The following is a 21,561-nucleotide window of genomic DNA, read 5'->3' on the forward strand; positions in this document are numbered from 1 at the left end:
TTTGCTTTATAGCATGCATCGCATTCATCCACATGCTCACAATGTGTTAGTTTTAAATCTTTACTATGCTTTGGGGTGTTCTTCATTTTCTCAAAATTTGCGTGCCCTAATCTTCTGTGCCACTCATGTATGCAATTTTCGTGTATGTTTTTATTTACTCCTATCCAGGCACATGTTGGTTCATCATGCTCACTCTGTACCATAAACATTGAGTCCTGCAATTTCCCCTTCATACATATCTCATCACCTTTCTGCACAATGCATCTATTTCCTTCAAAATATACTTTACAACCTATCTGAGTTAGTTTTCTTATTGAAAGAATGTTACATTTTAAATCAGGAACCAAAAGTACATTTGTTAATATTGTTCTTGGATTACTCAACCTGATCGTCCCCTTTGCAATCGCGTCCCGTGACGATCCGTCAGCTAGATAAATCTTCTCTTGAACAGGCTTTGAAGTGTAAAACAGGCTTGCATCCGTAATTAGGCAGTTTGACGCCCCCGCTATCTAGAAGCCATTTATAGTTAAGTGTTTTATTGTCCTCCTCAGTAATAAAGTTCACACTGGATTTCTGCCATCCATAGTCCCTGTTTCTTCTTTTCTTACTCAAACACTGTTTTTGTATATGTCCTCGGGACCCACAAAAATAACATATTTTATTTTCTTGCCTGTTTCTTGGATACTTTTGTTGAGCAGCTTCAGCCTCTTTGAACTCAGTCCTTTTACTTTCTTGTCTTCTGTTCCATTCCTGTAGCAGTTTGTGCTCTACAAAGTCCAGAGTTAAAGTTCCATCTGGCAACGTCTCCATACTAGTAACCAAAGTGTCCCATTTTTGATCAAATGAAGATAACAGTATATAAACCATTTGAATGTCACTGTGATTCACTCCTCTATCTTGAAGATCTCCAAATAATCGACGAAATTCAGCAAGATGCTCACTCATAGTCATTTCATCAGTAAAACGCATCTGATATAGTTTTCGCGCTAAACAAAGCCGGCTTCCTGCGGTTTGCTGCACATGAGCGGCTCTTAGCTTTTCCCACATTTGATGAGATGTCGGCTCATTACTCACTAGCAACAATTGTGTATCAGACAGCCCCAGAGTAATAAAAGACTTCGCTTTCTCGTCTTTCTTTGTCCACGCTGCTGATGGAGCGGCCGGAGGGGGATTTTCCACCACGTCAAATAAATCTTCTTTGACCAGAACTGCTTTCATTCTCCATTTCCAACTGGAGTAATTAACCGCATTCAATCTCTCCATCGGCATCCCGGATGACAGGTTTATAGCCATGTTGTCCACTCTTTACTTGCCTCTTTCTTGCTGCTTCTTTCCTCTGCAACCACGGATCCAAACAGCACCAGAACCTCTTACTTTGGACCATAAGCTGGGCCCATAACCCCTGTTGGCGCGTGTGCGTCGGTACGGTCCAGAGAAGCGACTCTGGAGCTGTGCAGAACCAGAAATAATCCAGGCCAGGCAAAGTTCTTTGTAAGAGTCTTTTACTGACAATAAGTTTCAAACGCAGTCCTCTCTCCATACAACTTTTCCCCCACACTAGAGCTTCTGCGAGAGCTGCTCTTATCAGAGCAGTTGCCCTTGCCAACCACCTGCTGGCCTTGACAACTCTGGCACTCACTGTTGCTCAAGTTAACTCATTTACTTCAGGTTTCCTTTTCTCTGCAAAACCTCTGTCTGTGAGTCACATAGATTGCACTACTGGCCAACAGTGTCTTCACTATACAAGAAAAACTATACAACGAAGTTGCCAGATGCGTCTCTGTGGGGAAGGAATTTTTCATATAATGTCTCTGTTGTTGTCCCTTCCAGAGTTTTCTAGAAGCACATGATTATAAGTCTCACTACCATAAATGTGATAATTTTTGAATGCATTTTCTTTTCTAATGAATCACTGGTGAATAGTTAAAACACACACATACATGAGAAATGTTGGCATAGTACCAGCAGGAACAGGATCGAGGAGAAGTAAAAGCAGCCTCCACTCACATTTCTGCTCCTCTCTGGCATCTTTGCTGGTTGGGTCCCAGAGGAGAAGACATGTGAATGGACTGTGGCAACAGCAGTGAATAGATGTAGTCCCATTAGGGCTGGTGTCCCCTGAGCTCAAGAGCTCCTAGACCTTGGAAAAAGCACTGCTTATGGTGTCTTCATGATCCTGATGTCATCACAAGAACTACAGAATTAATGAGGTAAAGACTACTTTTGAGTTCATTGAAGGCTGAGCATGTGCTTTAGGCATGGAATGTTGAGTGTTAGTTTCACAAGGAAAACAGGAAAGGGGTGGTAGAATGCTACTTTATGAGAAAACTGTTGGCCAGAGGCCTGTTAGAAGGGAGTGTACAATGCTGCATTAAGACTCCTATGTAGTAGTTTACCAGCCTGTTTCTGTCACTAACCTAGCTCTGGGGATTGAAGTGACACAAAGCAATGAGATTTTTCCACAGAAGCATCAGATAATGCAACATGGATTTAGTTCAGATGGGAGAATAATAGGTGATCATTTCAAGAGACATTTGGGGACAAAGGATAGGCTTGTCTTCAAGGATAAAACCCAAATTATGCAAGTCTTCACAGTCAACATGGTAACAGAATTAGACAAAATATAACATATAGACAAAAGAAAGTACTTCTTATTTATTTACTTTATTTATTAGATTTATTTACCGCCCTTTCTCCCGGTACGAGCCTGGACTTCTTCACGCAGCACATAGTTAAACTATGGATTCCACTCCTATAAGTGGCAGTGATGGCTACCAACTTGGATGGCTTTAAAAGTTTTAGACAAATTCATGGAGGATAAGGTTATCAGTGGCTAGAAGCCATGATGGCTATGCTTCTGGATATCAGTCACTGGAAGCCGCAGGAGGGGAAGCTGCTCTTGCACTCAGGCCCTGCTTTGCAGGCTTCCCATGGGCTCCTGGTTGGCCACTGTGAGAACAGGATGCTGGACTAGATGGGCCACTGGCCTGATCCAGCAGGCTCTTCTTATGTTCTTATATTATGGTATTTTTTCACATTTCTTTCACACAGATTTACCCTTTCAGTAACGTTTCCGTAATGAATGAAGTCTTGGATGTTTTCTCTGGAACTGAAGCAAAATAATACGCAAAATTTTGTATTTTCCTTAGATCGTGTCAATTTGCCCTCCAAACAAGAGCCTGCAAAAGAACAGGCAGTTCAGCCGTCTGTTGTGCGGAAACCTACTGTGATCCGAATCCCAGCTAAACCAACAAAAGGTAATATCCCAGGGTGAAATCCAATGATATCTGTCTGCCAGCAGAACAGATTTCCCCTTTCCCCTGCATCTCCTTATGTGCATCCAAACTCTGATCTGGAGGGTTGGGGCTGTCCAGAGCAGATTTGAATGGGGTTCAGGAGGGGGCCGCAGGTGGAGGAGAGGAAGGAGAAGTCCCAGTGCACAAGTGGAAGTCCATTCACATGACACTGGATGTCACCCCTTGTGCTTCATATTTTTCTGCTGTGTTATGCAATGGATTCATTAATGAATCCATTTTATCAAGATTTGCATTTGACATAGTGAGTTATCTATAGTTACTTGCAGATCAGCTAACTTTCTGTACACTGGGTTGCCCTGCTATGACAATTTAAAATATATATATTAAAATGATTGTTTGAGAGAAACTAGTTAAAATGCCATTCTTCAAAGTTAGCTTGTTTAGTAGTGAACAGCATTTGTCCTTACTATGGCTTAAGACCCTGGCTTCTTTCACCAAATTAAAAAATAGCCTCTTGGTAAAGCATGATCTACACAATATACTATTAAAACATATCTTAAAACAAAAAAAGTTATTTTTTTTCAAAAGGAGGAGCAAATTATATTGTCTGAAAAATTGGTGCTTGCAACCTGATAAACCCAAAAGTATCTGAACATCTTGTGTTTACAAGAAATGAACTGGTTTTTCATTAGCGTGTTCTCTTATATGGCATTGAAATGAACATTCTTGTAGATTAAAATTTGAAGTTTGAAGTTCTAGACATGAATTCTCTGGATGTGAATTTCATCTCTATTGTAATAACTTTATCCTTGCACAATCAGACCAAGATTTAACTTGAATAAGAAAGCAGTTCCTGCACAAAGCGTGTAGTGTTTGTTAACTAAAATTGCCATCCCAAAGTAGAGAATGGCATTGCAGCAATCTTACCCTGTCCATGATGTTCACAGATCTGCATTCTGTCTTGCAAACTTGATTATTCTTGTATCTCAACAAAGGGCAACTCCCACAAAGTTAGGAAATTACAGAGAATAGCCAACAGACCAGTCTGTGAATGTGTTGCAACATTCAAAGTATAATTTGACTCCTCACCCCAGTTTCTTATTAGTTAGAACTTCCTTATCCCCCATTATGTCTGTCGTGCTAACCATTGCAGGCTGGAGCACTGGCGCTTCTATCCTACATAAAGCAAAAGTATTCTTCGTTTAAGCCAGGACTCCACTGTGAAACTTGTGAAAGAAATGAACATGTACAGAGTACCTTTACTCCATTACCAAGCATCCGCAAAGATACTTAGGGCCAGTTTTATTAAGAACAGTGGTTGCAAATAATGTTTTAAAATTTTATTTTTTAACCATGAATTGTACCTTTCCATCAATGTATATATGACTGTATTTCTTCTGTAACAGCCTATGGCGATACACAGACTAATAAACTGAAACTGAAACCAAGCATCCGCAGACACTGATACCAAGTCTTTCCCATGTATACCCCCCTCCACTATTCTGGTGGCTCCACTTGCCATACTTGTGTTAAGAATGACTTGTGAGTGCAATAAGTGATTTAAAAAACTTTTCTGACTGTAGTGTCCCATAATTCCTCAAAATGTGGCAAACACGTTGGAAGAAAGTTTGACACATATTTGAATGGTTCTACCAAGAGTAATCATTGATCTGCAAATTGACAGGCATTTCAATACAGATAGCATTTTATTCTGTTTCCCTACATTTCCTTACCTGATAATTTCCACATTTTATTTGATCTTTTGCACAATGTAAAAACCACTTCTACAAATCTTGAGGAATATAATGGAAGTTTAGCACTAGTTTCTGAGTTAATTGCTTCCAGAAAAAATCTGTTTGCAACCCCATTTACCCAGAAAACCATGAGAGTAAAGTGATAAAATTTAGAGTGGGGTACTGGCATGCAGTTCTTTCCTACGGTGTTCATGGGGGAACAGAAAGGGTGGATCAGTAGCCACAAGTCCAATGATGTTCAATGTTGCATCATACTACACCCACTGGTGTGAATGAAATTTAGTGTGCCATGGCAATATATTAGTCAAAAAGCCACAGTTCCATAAGGCAACAGGTACTGCAGTGTGAAAGGAATGTTAAAAATTGGGACAAAAACGCTACCATTATCATCAGTAAAACTAACACAATAAACCTCATGTCTGAATGCAGCCACAGTGTAGATTTAATCAGAGTTGAATTCTCTTGTGTGCAGTAAGACCTGATTTCTGACTGAAGCTGAAGAGTGTGTTTCTTAAACACATACTTAGAATTATCTATTTATATAAGATCCAGTTCTCCAAGGCTCATTGCAAAGTGTCAGGAAGTGAATGGGCCTTTTGTACCTTATAGAGAATTCAAACTATATGTTCAGCCCCCAAAATGCACTGGGTCATTCTGCAGCTTATCTGGTGTGTTTTTAAGGTGTATTTACTATGATAAGAAAATATGGTTGAAAAACCAACATAAATATGGTGCTGTAAACTAATCCAGATGTTACTCAACTACAACTCCCATCATCCCTGACTATTGTCCATGCTGGCTGGGACTGATGAGAGTTGAATTCCAACAACATGTGGAGGGCCTCAAGTCCCTATCTCTGCTTTTAAAGATATGAAGACTGAATGAGGCCATTGTAACTGAGCTCGGAATTAAAGAATGTGTACAAAAATAAATCTGACACTGAAATATGTATGCTTACATAGACGTAAGCCCTATTATATTTGTTTTATTCTCCAGTAAGTGTGTGTAGCATTGCACCTTACTTTTCTTTTTACACCACTGGCATTTGCTAAGGAGAGATTCCTTGCACAATGTTAGCTTTCTAACACAGGAAGAAATCATTGTTCAGTTAGAGAGCACATGCTTTGTATGCAAAAAGTCCTAGGTTCAGTGTCTGGCATCTCCAGGATACATTAGCAGGAAAGACTCCTGCTGAGACCTTGGTGAGCCACTGATGGCCAGTGTCTGGATCAGACAATAATGGACCAGTAGGACTAACAGTCTGAACTGATAAGAAGTTGCAATATAAGTACTATGTACCTCTTTTATTCCTTAGCACACAGGTGTAAAGATGTAGCAAAAGCTTCTAATGACAGAATGGAGAAAGGTTTATGGATAGAGATCTTTTAAAACATACATATTATGTTTTAAGAGTTCATGCCATGCAGTGAGTTGTTTCTCAGTGATGTACATGTGTGCCTCCATTAGAAAGATGTCTCCATTTTGGGGGTCTTTTAGAATGACATTTAAACAATACTGTATTCTTTTAGTTAAAGTCCAGCTTGACTGAACAACGCTATGAATACGGAGTATTTTATATTTATTTATTAAGTGTATACCCAGCTATTTCTCTAAAGAGTTCAGTCACTTCATATATTTGGCACTATCCAATCAAAGTTTAAATATGGGAGATTTGACCATGTGCCTATTATATTTTAAGGTTTAAAATTTCCCTTTTCCCTAGGAAGCAAAAAATATTGTTATTTTTGTTCCTTTGGATCCTGATGATCTGCATTTCCCATGATAGCTTTATGCCCATATTATGATTTGTTAGTATTAGTTATTTCCTGTCTTTATTGTACTCTGGTGCAAAGAAATGGTCAGGTTTGAATAACCAGAGAAAACAGGCAATTCATTTGTAAAAGCCACAGACAGTCTTTATGGTTCTGAAATCTCCTTAATTCCCTGATCCACTCCAACATCTGTTGGAAAGTCTGACATAATACATGTTCACCAGTGTATCAGGATTCCTAGTGACGAGGTCGATGTCATATTGTGCTTGGCTCATTGCTTTTGTTGTGCTGTTCATATGTTGTTCCTAGAAATGGAGAAACAACTTGACCATGATGAAGGATCTATGCTTACAAAGAGGCTTTGCAATTCCATCTGATCGATGACATTCATTGATATATTTTAGTATATCTGTAATATAATTAATGATGTTTATAAAGTACTAATGTTTTTCCAGCTTTAAATGAAGTTCCAGAAAGCCCACCTCCACTTCCGACAGAGAAACCAATAGGGAACACATCTGGCATTACAGCTGGAAAACCCAATAACATCAAAACAACAAAAAAGGTGGTACGTTTTAACTCATTCTCCTTTGTTCATAGTCTTTGAATTAGTCTTTTGTACATAAGATGCCATTTTAAGAATGAAGTCATGACTCTATATTATTAACAGTTGAACATTAGGAGACACATCATAATAGTAAGGGTAGGCCAATAATAGAACCAATTAACTAGAAGAGTGTTGGGTTCTTCCTTGCTGGAAATCTTCAGGTAGAGGCTTGATAGCCATCTGTTGGAGATGCTCTAGTTCTGAATTTCCTGCATTGAGTAGGGGGTTGGACTAGGTGGCTTGCAAGACCCTCTTACAACTTCATTATTTAATTTTGGTTTAATTTATCTTTTACAATCTAGTTATGCTGAACCAATAATACCCAAGCTGTGTGTCGGAGCATATAAATGTACTGATGAGAAGTCTTCTAGTGCAAATATCACCATGTTTTTGGACTACAGTTCCCATCATCCCTGACCTTTGGCTATGCTGGCTGGGGCTGATCATTTGAGGCTTTTTAGTTTAGAGAAAAGGCGAGTAAGCGGCGACATGCTAGAAGTGTGTAAAATAATGCTTAGTATGGAGAAAGTGGATAGAGAAAAGTTTTTCTCCCTCTCTCATATCTCTAGAACTCGTGGACATTCAGTGAAGCTGAACGCTGGAAGATTCAGGACAGATAAGAGGAAGTACTTCTTCATGCAGTGCATAGTTAACTATGGGACTTGTTCCCAGAGGAGGCAGTGATGACAACCAGCTTGGAGGGCTTAAAAGAGCATTAGACAAATTCATAGAGGATAAGGCTGTCAATACCTGCTAGCCATAATAGCTATATTATACCTCCACAGTTGGGTATAGTGTGCTTCTGGATACCAATTGCTGGAAATTGCTGGCTGGAGGGAGAGTGCTTTGGTGCTCAGGTCCTGCTTTCAAGTTTCCCATAGGCATATGGTTGGCCACTGCGAGAACAGGATGCAGGACTAGATGGGCCATTGGCCTGATCCAGCAGACCCTTATGTTCTTAATCAGCTCTATTGTTGTATCAGGTATGATTGGATCACTCAATTACTCATAATGCAGAAGAGCAGCAAAGAGAGGAGTTTGACTTTTGCCATTTTACTCACTTTAAACATTTTCAGGTATGATGTATATATATTTAATTCAGAAAAGGATGCCTTAGCTACACTGCTTTGATACCGAAGGCCATTCTCTGGGTTGCTCGTACCATGTTTACTTCTTGTTTCTATTCTTCCAAGGCTTGTCTTCATATCCTACACTAATTTCCAAGTTCTACTAAGAGTTTTCATCTCTAATGTAATTTCTGTAAACTAATTTCATTTACCCTATTGAAAATGTGTCATATCTCTTTAAAAAGAAAGATCTTCTGCCTTTTTAATCTTTTCCCCCTCCCTCTCTGTATGCCACCAAGATAGAACCATTCTGATCATTTCTTCAATAGCTTTTCTTCAGACACATTGAGTGATATCTAACATTAGTCACAGGCAGAGTATGACTTAGTTTGGTATCACCTGTTGTCTTGAGGATCTGCTTTTCAAGCTCCTGCTTGCCGCCCTGGGCTCCTGCTGGGAGGAAGGGCGGGATATAAATCGAATAATAAATAAATAAATAAACAAGCTTTGCACACAAGTTCTTCCATCCAGTGTGGCAGTATTTTATTCTGAAATAGTTCTCCTACATCATTCAAAATGCTAATAAGAGGAGGATTTTATTTTTCATCAAAATTGTGCTGTTTTTCACCAAGAAACAGTCCTTGTGAAAAGATAGTTAGAAGAAAATAATGAGAATGTAGTAAAAAAGATTAAAATGCTAATTGGTAAAATCTTATAGAATTCTAATATAGAAAATGTCAGAGCCCTTAAATAAAACTAGATAAAAATAGTGGCTAAAACAGTAGTGAACTTAAAATAGACCAACAAATGGCAAAGATTTTCTATAGCTTTATAAAGAAGCATAGAACGTTGTGTTTTGTATTTTCAAGAGTCTTACTGGAGCAATTTACAAAGATTTTGCTGCAACTGTGCATAATAGATTGCACCCAGTCAAATTCATAGGCTGTAGGAATCTGAGTCTAGTGATGCCATGCCATACTGCACCATACCATGGAAAAATGGGTCTCTACCAAAGGGAAAAAAGCTCTTAACTCAGATTCCCAAGAATCACCTATCCTTTAATATTTGTAAGGAAAAAAATACATGGGTATTTTCTACTGAATGTAATGAATACTGATCCAGTTTTTATATCCTGTGAAAAATAAAATTTTAATATAATATGTTTATAATATTTATAGCAACAACATCATTATATCCATGTTAAATGCTGGTGCAGAAAGTCAGAAAGTCCTCAGAAAGTTTGCCCTGGATCTCAAAATCTTTTTTCAAGCTCCACCTATACAGCAGACTGACTATCCTTTTGCAGTTCACTGTATCTTAGCCTCACTTTCCAGTGGCGTCACTAGGGTTGGTGTCACCTGGTGCGGTAACTCATGGTGTCACCCCCATGGACCTCCTCCTGTACCAGACCATACAGAATCCTTAGTAATGCTTTTTGTACTAATGTTACTCGTAAATCGTAATTCCCATATATCACTGAATGTAATGGCAATAGTAGTGACATAAACAACTAGCAAAATTAAAATTACACCTTTAAATTACAATATCATACGCACAGCCCAAATTCTTGCTCTTATCACTAATGGGAGTTAATTATCTTGCATATGCCCATAGTAAATTTTCAGATACTTTCAGACCCTCAGCAATTTTCAAGTGGTCTATGTAGAAGAAAGGTTTGGGAACCCCTGGTCTAAGACATCTGCTTATGTTCCTATGCTGCTCTCTCCTCTCATTCATGTGCCTGGGATGCTTGCGTGTGGACACACCTCCTTACAATTATGGAAAGTGATTCTTAATAATAAGTCTGCAGACACAAAGTTACATAGGTATTTATCAGTTGTTTAGCAGAAAATTCAGAAATGCAGAGTCCCTTCGATAGTTGCAGCCACATACACCCTTTTTTGCTCCTGGATTAAGAATGAGATCTTTGTTAATGCATTCTCTCACAACAACAAACATCTCTAGGAGCCAGTCAGCATGTAAGTGGAGAGCGTTAGCAATTGAGAAGAGTCTTCTCAGTGGCTGACTCACCTCCTTCACTCTGAGTGGCTCCTATCAGCTGGAAAGGCAAGGAAGCCTATTAGAAGACTCTTTTCAGTGAGTAACACACTCCCTTTTAATAATAATAATAATAATAAACTTTAATTTATAGGCCGCCTATCTAGCCTGTGGCCACTCTAGGCGGCGTACAATAAAAACATGATAAAATACAATAAACAATATAGCCTGTACAGTACAATGCAAAAATTACGGTATTTAGTAGATTGTTCAATTGAACTAGTTCACCTTGGAAGTCTCAAAGGTCGTAAAGGCCTGATGGAAAAGCCAAGTTTTCAGGCCCCGGCGAAATATATCTAAGGAAGGGGCATGTCGAAGATCCATTGGGAGGGAGTTCCAAATCGTGGGGGCTGCCACAGAAAAAGCCCTCTCCCGAGTCCTCACCAACGTAGCCACTTTAGTCGGTGGGACCGAGAGAAGGCCCTGTGTGGCAGATCTTGTAGGGCGGCACACTTTATGACGTTGGAGGCGCTCCTTCAGGTATACATGCTGACTGTAGGATGCTTGGAGACATAGGGACCTTGCTCCCAAAAAAGCAGAGGGACTAAGACCTCCTGGGTGACTACCCTCCTGGTGCTTATGGACATGACTGTAATATATTTTGTGACGTGCAAGTTCAATATTATTTATTAAGTGTATTTGGGATTACACTGATGGCATTCCCAAATATGTACTTTCACACAGACTTTGGTTTTCCATAACACAATGTTTGTCCAAGCCTCCACACTTGGGGGGGCACTACTTGCACACCCCTTCCATAAGCACATCAAAGTTGGATACACACCTGAACCAAGACCCAGACAACAGGGCACTCAAAACAAAAAGGTAATTACAGTGACTGAGTAGATCTTGTACAGTGGTTATACTGACTGGGCAGCCACTGTTCTTCACATTTTACAAAATATTTTTTCCTATACAAAGATCAAATTTCTGTGTATGAAAAAGTAATATATGAAGTGGTCTCAATAGTGAGAAAAGTAAACAAGTGAATGGTGATCCAAATGTTTTTCATTCCCACGTTATGAAGCTAGCTGCCAGATGATGTATCATCTTCCCTATGCATGCAGCGTAGACTGAAAAAACAGCACCCAAGCCACCATTCATGCACGTGTTCTTTCCAACATGAATCTACAGGTCTCAAAAAGTAATGTGTGACCAAGTCCTCAAACACCTTAAAACATGCCTCAAACATGGTCTCTTGTTCTACCAGCATGCCTTCACACTATCACTTTGCCAAAACATAAGGATAGGTAAATTGCTTTTAGGGAGGTTCACAATTATGATTTCCTATTTATTTAATCTAAAAATATTTAAAATACATAAAAACAGCCAGGGGAAGATATTGGAGAAATATAAAATAAATACAAATTAAAAAGGGGGAGAGGTGAAGAGACCTTAAATGTGCTACTCACCATCTCTCAGCCTATCCTCCCCTCAGGATGAAAACAATGGAGAACCATGACCACCCCCAGGAAGAAGGGCACACTTAAAATGTAGAGGAAAAGATCATCTACAACCATAGTGTGAAATCAAATACTTATTGGGACACAGTATGAAGAAATGTTTATATAAACATGACTCTCAAATATGTTTATGAATTACACAATCTGTAAATATATTTATAGTGCAATCCGATGTTTGTTTACTCAGAAGCAAGTCCCAATGTATTCAATGGGGCTTACTCAAACTGGGAAGTGTGCAGAGAACTACAGCCTCAGGTGATAAGGAACTTGTTCTTTCAACTTGTTCTTTTAAGTTGAGACCTTATCCCAGTCTGAGTCTGTGTTGGAATTGCTTTTTAATATGTTTTTAAGCCTTTTCTTTTTTTAAAAAAAGATTTTTTTTAAAGCTTAAAAAAAATATTTTCAAAGATGTTTTAATATATTTTAAAGTCTGTTTTTATGATGTTTTAAAGTGCTTTTTGTGCTTTTGTTTGCCGCCCTGGGCTCCTACTGGGAGGAAGGGTGGGATATAAATCAAATAATAAATAAATAAACTTCATTCACCCAACCCAAAATTCAGAATCATGCCTCATTAGGCTGTTTTCCAACTGTTTATTCTTGCTTTTATGGTTATTGGATTTTAAATGGCTTTATTTCTTGTTGTGAGCTGCCTTGGTTTCCAACCCTACCTCACAGGGGTGTTGGAAAGACTCCATACACACACGCACACACTGCAGATGTATAAATACATACAGCCCATATAATAGTTTCTTGTCAAACCAGTTGGTCATTGCAGAAAAATCAGTGTTAGTTTTTAAAAAATCAGTATTCATTTCCTACAGAATAAAAACTGTAATACCTAAGTAAGCCCTGCCTACTTGCTTTAAAATAGGACTGGGGGGGGGACAGAAAGAGAACACAAACGCAATTCTTTTTTACATTCACTCCAAAGTCCCATTGATTTTCAGCACATTCATAACCATGTCTACTCAAAAGTAAATCCTATTGAATTCAATGGGATTTACTCTGGGCATATGGGATTAGCAATGTTTTTACCCCCACAAAAGCAAGTATTGGGAAGGTTTTCAAAACACTGCCCAGGATCTAACTCCTACACACAAGAGGGGGAAAAACTGAAATGTATATACTTACCCAATTTATGAGATTTTCAGATAAATAGGGGGGAACCACCATTTTCTGGCCTTGCAATGAGGTTTACTAAACACTGCCACAGGTCAAACAAACACTTCACTGATTGGCTGCAATCCTGAATGGGCAGGATTAAAGCTACGAAGTGCTATACAGTAGTTTAAAAAAAGATTTAATGGGGGTGGCTGACGTTTTTATGTATATCTCGAGAACCGGACCACCTAGAAACTTAATTTTTTTTAAATTAAAGCTGAGAATCATCCCCCTCTGATGGTGTCACCTGGTGCAGTCCGCACCCCCCTAGTGACGCCACTGTCACTTTCCTATCTGTGAAAGAAATAGCAGTATTCTGCCTCCTGTTTTTGTTTGTTTGTTTTGGGTAGGGTCAAAGGACATCTTATAGCACTTTGCAAATTAAATCTTTTTTACAGATATTATATGTAATTTAGTTATATGTATTGAGCCACAGATGTAGTAAGAGAGGCCCTCTAATTACTATGAAAAGTAAGAAAAAAGTAGTGAAACAAATTTTTCTGAAATGATATTGCTGTCTTAATTGAAGTTTTCCTTTGAAGTAATCATAATTATGTTGAACTTTTAAATGACTTGTCTGAATAGTACGGGGCACCATGACACTCAAGAATGCCTTCCTTGGTGCTCCCACACAGGGGACCCTGACTCTGAGCTTTCTTGCTCTAAAACACTCTCTAGCCCTCCTAGAAACAAAGTTATGAAGCAAAATGTGCAGATACTCTTTTAAGTGATTCACTGTACAGTTAACCTATAGTACAATGATACACATTTCTATTTCATAGGTAAGGCTGTTTGTGTTTAATGGGGCTTACATCCAGATATATGAGTACAGGATGGCAGCCTAAGCTTTGGTTTATGATTGGTATTGGGGAAAACAGGGTTCTTGAGCCTTAACAGCTGTATCTCCACAATCAGGACCAACGGGACGTAGAAGACTTCCCATGGTAAATATGAGGTTGACATTGGGTCCTTTGGAGAGAAGCAGCAATGACTGTACTTTCTCTAATTTTGTTTTATGCCATGCTCCCCATGGGGGTAGCCATTATATGTTATGCCACACCTCTGTGGCAGCAATTTTGTGACTGTGCCATGAGTGCTCTGTAAAAATCTGAAATGTGCCCCCTGCTCCAAAAAGATTGGCAATGCCTGGAATAGTAATACATATTTTATATCCTAATAGGAGTCTGAGCATTCCAGTTTGAAACAGTCATCCAAGAACGAACCTATAATGCCCCCAAGGTAAGTAACATATCAAGATGTCCAGTAACCATACAGGGAAGAAATGGTATGGGAAAAATCTAGTTATTTGTATTTTTTAATGTTATTTGTACCCTGGTCATGGTCACTGATCAATCATAAGTCAAGAATGCATTCAAATATGTTTTTTCATGCAGTAGCAGTTCTATTTCTTTATTAACCTAAGTGGTAAAATATACATATACTCTTTCCACTGCCTCTTCAGTGGAGGATGAACTGCTGCTGTTCCTCTCTGTTTCATCTCTGTACAGTATGTAGCAAAACAGGAGCTATCCCATGTTTCCTCGAAATGTATAAGGGATTATTATATTGAGAATACTGCATGCATGGCTATTTATCTCAGGAGTACAGGAATACTGTAGTGGTTAGAGTGTTGGACAAGGACCTGGGAGACCAGGGTTCAAATCCCCACTCAGCCATGAAGTTCACTGGGTGACCTTGGGCTAGTCACTGCCTCTCAGCCTAACCTACCTCATAGAGTTGTTGTTGAGATTAAATGAGGAGGGGGAGAACCATGTGCTCCTTGGAGATATAAATGCAATGAATAAATAAAAATGTAATAAGTATCTTGTTCTTGTGCCACAATCTGTAGTTCATATGCAAAACCAAGGCAGCATTTTGTGAAAGTGAAACTAAATGCTAGCAGTGCCCTTCTCCCAGGGGAAACACTTGAGCCACAGGCTCCACTCAGACTTGCTCCAGTTCATGGACTTAGTGCTAACCCATGTTTTAGCATGACATGCGAATGTGGCCACTGCCTCTTTCATCAGCTGGGAATAACAGCACTACATCTTCAGCAGTAATTACAGCATTAGGAGCATATACAGTAGTATGTTGCTGGTATGTGCCAGTGTGATAGCAACCAAAAATGACACCCTAGTCACATATATTTTTTTAAAGCATTCTAATGTTGCACATGGTTAATATATGGCATGAGATCACCTGTGTCATATGGTCTCATAGACTCCTGAAAACAAAGCCATATAAGTACAATTGCATATCGGAAGCTATTTGTATGAAGCTGCATCCAACATGATCCTCAAGGTTTCAACTATGCCAGTGCAATCCCTCTTTTTCATCAGCTCTCCCATGTAGGGAGCTGCTTTTACATAAAGCTTTCCATGCACAACAGCATTTTTATGATTCCACTTTCAAGGAGGTAAGGCTTTAGGGAACATTTTACAATGTTTAGCTCTATAGAACAGAAAAGGTTGGGCCAGCTGTTCCAAGCAAGTATACAGTAAATTGGAAAGTGTGTTGCTGCACTTTTGACACAATTATCCTATATTAAGACACCTTGAACTGATCATGGAGCTGAATCAATCCAGTCTTGCAAAGCAAGAAGACAGAGCTCTCTTTCAGCTCTGAAATCTTAAGTTGCCAGAGTGATGATAATAAGAGTAAACTGGAGACTGTTGTTTCAGCAAAATCCAGCTAATCCCAAAGGAGATGATTCATTGTTGCTGTTTATATAAGAAACTATCTTTTTCCCTTTTTGCTAGCCTACATATTTAACCTGTTGCTTTTATGTTTAAGATTGTAATAAACACATACTCTGTCCCTTTCCTTTCCACTTAAACATTATTTTATATTTAAAAGATGCTTAGGATGGTGGTGGTGGTAGTGATTTTAGTTTTGTAGAGATTATTTTTTAACGATTTTTAGAAAGATGTTTCGTTTTTAAGATGTTTTGAAAGATGTTTTTAGTGCTTTATCACTTGTTTGCTGCCCTGGGCTCCTTCTAGGAGGAAGGGCAGAACATAAATTTAATAAATAATAATGTATTGTAAGGGATGATGTTGTACAATTGTCCTGAGCTTCTATGAGAGGAAGGGCAGGATAGAATTGTTTATAATTAGCAAACAAACAAACAAAACAACAACCCTGAAGATTTCTTGTGATATTTTATTAGTAATATACCCAAATGGAGAATTGCTTTTTCCAGACTTCTCTGTGTAATTGAAGTGTTTACTTTTTGAGTGATGTGAATGGAGAATAGATAAAGGAGGTTTTTAAAATAGTATTTAATTAATTGATTAATTAAATGTGTTAGTCACTTTTCTTCACAAAAGTGAACTCAAAGCAACGTACAATCTATAAAAAAGTTAAAAACAGTATGAAAATTAAAACAAAATAAAAAGTTGAAAAACACATAAATATAACAGTGGTGGAACAACCCACCCCCAGAAAAGGCTAATCAAGAGCCCTCCTAAAGCCCTTCAAAATTAGGAGCCAAATGCTTGCGAGAAGAGAAATATTTTTTCCTGCCGCCTAAAAACACCAGGTGTGCCTCCCTGTGGAGAGCATTCCATAAGCAAGGGCCACCACTGAGAAGGCCTGCTGTTGTGTCATCTGCCTCAGAGGGGGCACACGAAGGAGGGCCTCAGATGCCAATTGCAAGTCTGGGTTGGTTCATAAGGAGAGAGGAGGTCCTTGTTGTATTGGGGTCCTGAGTCATATAAGGATTTATAGGTCAAAACAAGCACTTTGAATTGAACCTGGAAACTAATTGGTAGCCAGTATAGTCATACCAGAATTGGTGTTATGTGCTCACACCATCTTGCCCCAGTGAGCAATCTGGCTGGTGAATTCTGCACCAGTTGCAGTTTCCAAATTGCCTTCAACCCCATGTATAACATATTGCAGTAGTCTAACTTAGAGGTTATTAGGGCATAGGCTACTTAGTGTGAAATATATTTTAGCAAGGCTTCTGATATGAATGGGTTGTATTCCACTAAGTCCTACTCAGAGTAGACCCATCCAGTGTATGCAATGATGCAAATTAACTGTAAAATATTTAATAAGAGGTTCTGATGATAAAGGTAGGTAATGAAGAGGGAAAGTGCAAGATTCTTATCCATATCAGTTGTAGGAAGATTTGTATATGTTTAATGAGGTGGAGATGGTTAATGAGGTACAAACTTTATAGCGAGGAAACTGTAAAAAGGAACTGGGTAGTAGAAACTACAACAAACAGCACACATTTTCTGTGGCAAATGATGTGAAAAATGGCTGCTTTTGAACACATGCATTGTGACATACTCTAGAGCAGCCTTCCCTGCCCCCTCCCAACCTGGTGTCCTCCAGATGTTTTGCACTACAAGTCCCATCATACCTGACCATTGCTCAAGCTGTCTGGGGCTAAACATCTGGAGGGGACCAAGTTGAGGAAGGCTGCTTTAAGACAATACAACAATATATATGGAATATACTGTATGTGAAAAGGCATTAGACTAGAAGAATTCGTGTGGTAAGCCTCACCATAAAGCCTAGTCAGATACCTGGAGGAGAAAGGTTACTCCTATAAAGAACTATCACCATTGAGGCAGTACAAGAAAGGAGAGGGTTAGGACAGGTAAGGGATAGGTGTGAGAGAAGAAAGCCATGGGCATTCTTTTCTCTGGGTTTATCTTCTCACAAGTGTGTACCACCTGGAATCTTCAAAAGGAACAGAATGTCCCCCTCTTTCCTTCTCTTTTTGCCTCATTAATTGCAGATCAGGTTACAATATTAGGAAAGTAATATCCCTGGTAAACTAGACAGCAGTGGAAAAAGAAGGGGTTAAAAAAGCTAGCACATTCTAAGCTGCTGAAAACATATATCAGAGGTAATGCAAAACATTTAAGTGCTTAAGGGAGAAAATCCAAATGGTATAATAATATTTATTTGTTTGTTTGTTTGTTTATTTATTTATTTATACATACATACATACATACATACATACATACAAACATACCCCACCTTATGGCCCAAAGGCCCTCAAGGCGGCTTACAAAAAAACACGAATATAATACATCAATAAAACATAATACATCAATAAAATCATACAGTTCTCAAAATTAAATAACAATTCTTAAAATTAAATAACAAATAACATTTGCAGTAACTAACTATAAAATAAGGTGATTCCCGCATCATAACGTAACAGTCAGCAAAAAAATAAAAATAAAAACAAAACAGAACAAATCAGTAAAAACAAAGAATCTTCCATGGTCTTCTTCTCCAAGGTAACCTCAAGGCGACTCCAAGTGCGACGCAGCATCGCACTTTGCACGATGCCGAGGCATTGCCTCAGGCAGCCCCTCTCCTTTATGTACCTGGAGCAGAGGAAAAAAACAGGATGGCAGAGTTGTGGAGTAAGTGGCCACAGCTGCAGCAGCATACAGAGTCTCTCAAACATAGCATCCTTCCACACACATTATAATAATAATAATAAAAGAAGCTAGAATCTCTTAAAAATACACCAAAATTTGATTGCATGGGGCAGGTTGCTTTATCCTACCTAATGGTAAGTTTAATCCTGTGCATAGTGCTTTCGTCTACAATTTGGATTCACTTTTTAGTAAGTTTCTTTATCATTGTGTTTAAAAACATATTGGATGAGATCCAGTGTCGCTCTGTCAGATGTGATAGAATTTCCTCTTTCTCTCCTCCCCCCTGCAGCCCTTTGTGCGCTCCCATCTGTTCTGAAGGGTACCCCAACTCTCTGGATCAGATTTTAGGGTGGTGCAGCTGTAGTGAGAAGAGGAAGGGGAAGCTCTGCACAAGTGGAAGTTTCTTGCGCAAGATTTCAGTTGCTCACAATTGCTACAATTGGATATCACTCGCTGAATTGGAAAACATAATTTCAAAAATAATAAAATGCAAGTGTAACAGGCAATAATGTAGCCAAAGATTATTCTGGAGTGACGCAATAGACACCATTCTTGAAATGAACACTACAACAGCATGTATCCCTGCCACATTACTATTTTCACTATTTCCCACTAACTCATGTCAGCAGAATTGTTTAGTGGTCCATCAGAAAGACATGTGTGAGGGAAACACTTCTTTGTTCTTATGGTACTATCAATACTTCAGTAGATTGGGACATACTTATGAGTATGATGTAAAAATCTTTCTAACTCTACTTATAATCTCCTGATATTCTGTCTAGGTGGCTCAGCAAGCTTTTACTCAAGGCAGCTAAAATATGGTACATCCAGCACTCTTGATGTTGTCGGAAAAAGCTCTTACTACACTAGCTGGTTGTCTTTAATCAAAACTCATCAGCAAGAACTGAATTCTCTGTTTAATTCTCTTGGCTACTGAGGAGGTTGCAATGATTATCCAGTCCCCCCTTAAAAATAGCTCTTAGTTTCAAATAAACCAGTCCTGCAGTATGTTTCTACACACGTTGTCTGTTGCATGGTTTATATTTCTTTATTGTCTGGGTAATGTCTAGGCCTAGTGAAGGGAAAACCATGCCAACTCGACCTCCTCCACCAAAGGGTGCCCCTGGAAGGCCACCACCACCAAAGTCTACCAAGGCCTTATCACAAATGGACAGGCTTTCTCACTCATCGTCTGATGTGAACCTCCATAAACAACCCGACATATTTGGGTTAGGAGTCAAGAGAACAAAGAATGATGTTAAAAATCAAGATCCAGCTTTACCTCCTCGACCCAAACCAGGTCACCAGCTCTACAATAAATACATGGTGAGGAAAAAAAACAATATTGGAATTTTACAGATGCTGCCCTGTAGTTTTAGAATTGTTGTAAATTGTGATTTTATCTGCTCTTATGTTGTTTAGCGGATTTATGATTTTAAAATAAGTGTTACTGTTCAGTCTGAGATCTTATGACAAAAGGCAAGATATACACATTTTAAATAAGCAAATGAATGAATAAATAAAATACTTGCGTTTTAGCATACAAACATGTGGATTACATTTCTGATTTAAAATTAACTATATAGGTCATGTCTCTTCTAAATCTGAGAAAAGTTAAACAAATAAAATACAATAATAATTTTTAGATGTGTTCTATGAGACAGTTCTAAACCTCACTTGTAGCAGCAACAGTAATGTCAAATCATAGCCTTCCAAATGTTATTTTCCTGTTGTGGGGTATAGAGCTGCTGTTACCATTTTGATGTGACAGTGGCAATATTGCCCATGTTGATTCTGCTAGTGTATGTGGGCTAAGAGCAATTAGTCCAGGGATAGGTCCATCTTTTTAGGAGTTAAACGAAGCTTAATTTGAACCAGAGTTCAAACAGAGCCTCTCTTCAGTTCACATCTCAGTGGCTGGAATTTATCAAGTAATAAGGTAACTTATCACGCTACCTTAAGCTATAAGCTATGGTCTGAAGGCACATGTGGCCAGCTCCCTGCTGAAGCTAAGCAGGGTCAGGTCTGGTGAGTGCCTGATGGGAGACTGCCTGGGAACCATATGTAAGCCGCCTTGGGTTTCAATCATGAAAAAGAGAGGCAGGGTAGAAATGTAATAAATAAATATCTTTGAGTCTGTGTGCTTTCCCTCACCACTAAGCCTACTTGTGAAAGTAAAGGGCATAGCTGCCAGACAGACTTGAACCCTGAGATCTTTCATTTTATGAATGAAGCACTCTGATTTTCCCTATGAGTCCGGCCATCACAGCGGGTTGTAGCTCCACCTATCGTGCGAAGGCAAGAATGTTTTTGAAGTCAAGACTAGGGGCGTCAGGCCCCTCCCACTCTCCAGTTCATTCTTGCCTTCGTACGAACAAGATTGATATACAGATAGTGTAGTTTTAGCTAAGTCTATGTGTGTTTCGTTGCTGTATTTGTCTGACAGGGTGTGGAGGTTGGCTGTGTGTGTGTCTCCCACGTTCCTTCCTTCCCTCTGTCTCGTGTTTAACACTGTCTTTTTCGTATTTCTGGCGAATCCAATTTAATTTTCCCAGGTTCTAGCCCAAAGACCCTGTTTAAGACCGCGGCTGCGGTTCTTTTGTTTTTTCTCAGGCAGGAGCTTGTGGCTGCAGCTCCCCGCGCTCTCCCTTGTCCAGGTCAATTTCATTTACCCAGGTTTTCGCCCACAGCTCTCCTAGAGACCGCGGCTGCGATTCTTTCGTTCTCCCCAGGCGGGAGCTTGCGGCGGCAGCTCCCTGCCTGTCTCAAAGGAGCCAGCCCTTGCGGCGCTCTTTGTTTTAGTGCCTGGCCATCTGGGTTGCCGCCTGCCTCATACAGCCGCGGCTTTTCTCATTGCAGTTCCTTTTCAGCCGGGAGACTGCGGCTGCAGATCTCCTTTCCCCTGAACTGCTCTGACTACTGACTTGCCGTCGCAGCTTAAAGCGCGCCGCGACGGTCTCCCTGTCAGCGGCTTTGGCTTGTTTCCCTACTCTCTCTCAGTGCTACGGTCC

At 39.4% G+C, this 21,561-nt stretch overlaps 1 protein-coding gene across 7 annotated transcripts in view; it reads left to right on the forward strand.

Annotated features, from left to right (window-relative positions):
- Positions 1–21,561, forward strand: part of SH3D19 (SH3 domain containing 19) — a 151,810-nt gene that overhangs the window by 101,390 nt on the left and 28,859 nt on the right. For 5 of the 7 annotated variants that reach the window (XM_061584653.1, XM_061584655.1, XM_061584658.1 and 2 more), the window contains 4 exons: positions 3,150–3,257; positions 7,239–7,351; positions 14,320–14,378; positions 19,621–19,876. In XM_061584653.1, the coding sequence (XP_061440637.1) occupies positions 3,150–3,257; positions 7,239–7,351; positions 14,320–14,378; positions 19,621–19,876 (536 nt within the window). The remainder of the gene's footprint in view (positions 1–3,149; positions 3,258–7,238; positions 7,352–14,319; positions 14,379–19,620; positions 19,877–21,561) is intronic. The other 2 variants (XM_061584654.1, XM_061584656.1) reach the window with 1 other exon arrangement.

This window comes from Rhineura floridana, chromosome 9 (genome assembly GCF_030035675.1).
Source record: "Rhineura floridana isolate rRhiFlo1 chromosome 9, rRhiFlo1.hap2, whole genome shotgun sequence".
NCBI lineage: Eukaryota > Metazoa > Chordata > Lepidosauria > Squamata > Rhineuridae > Rhineura > Rhineura floridana.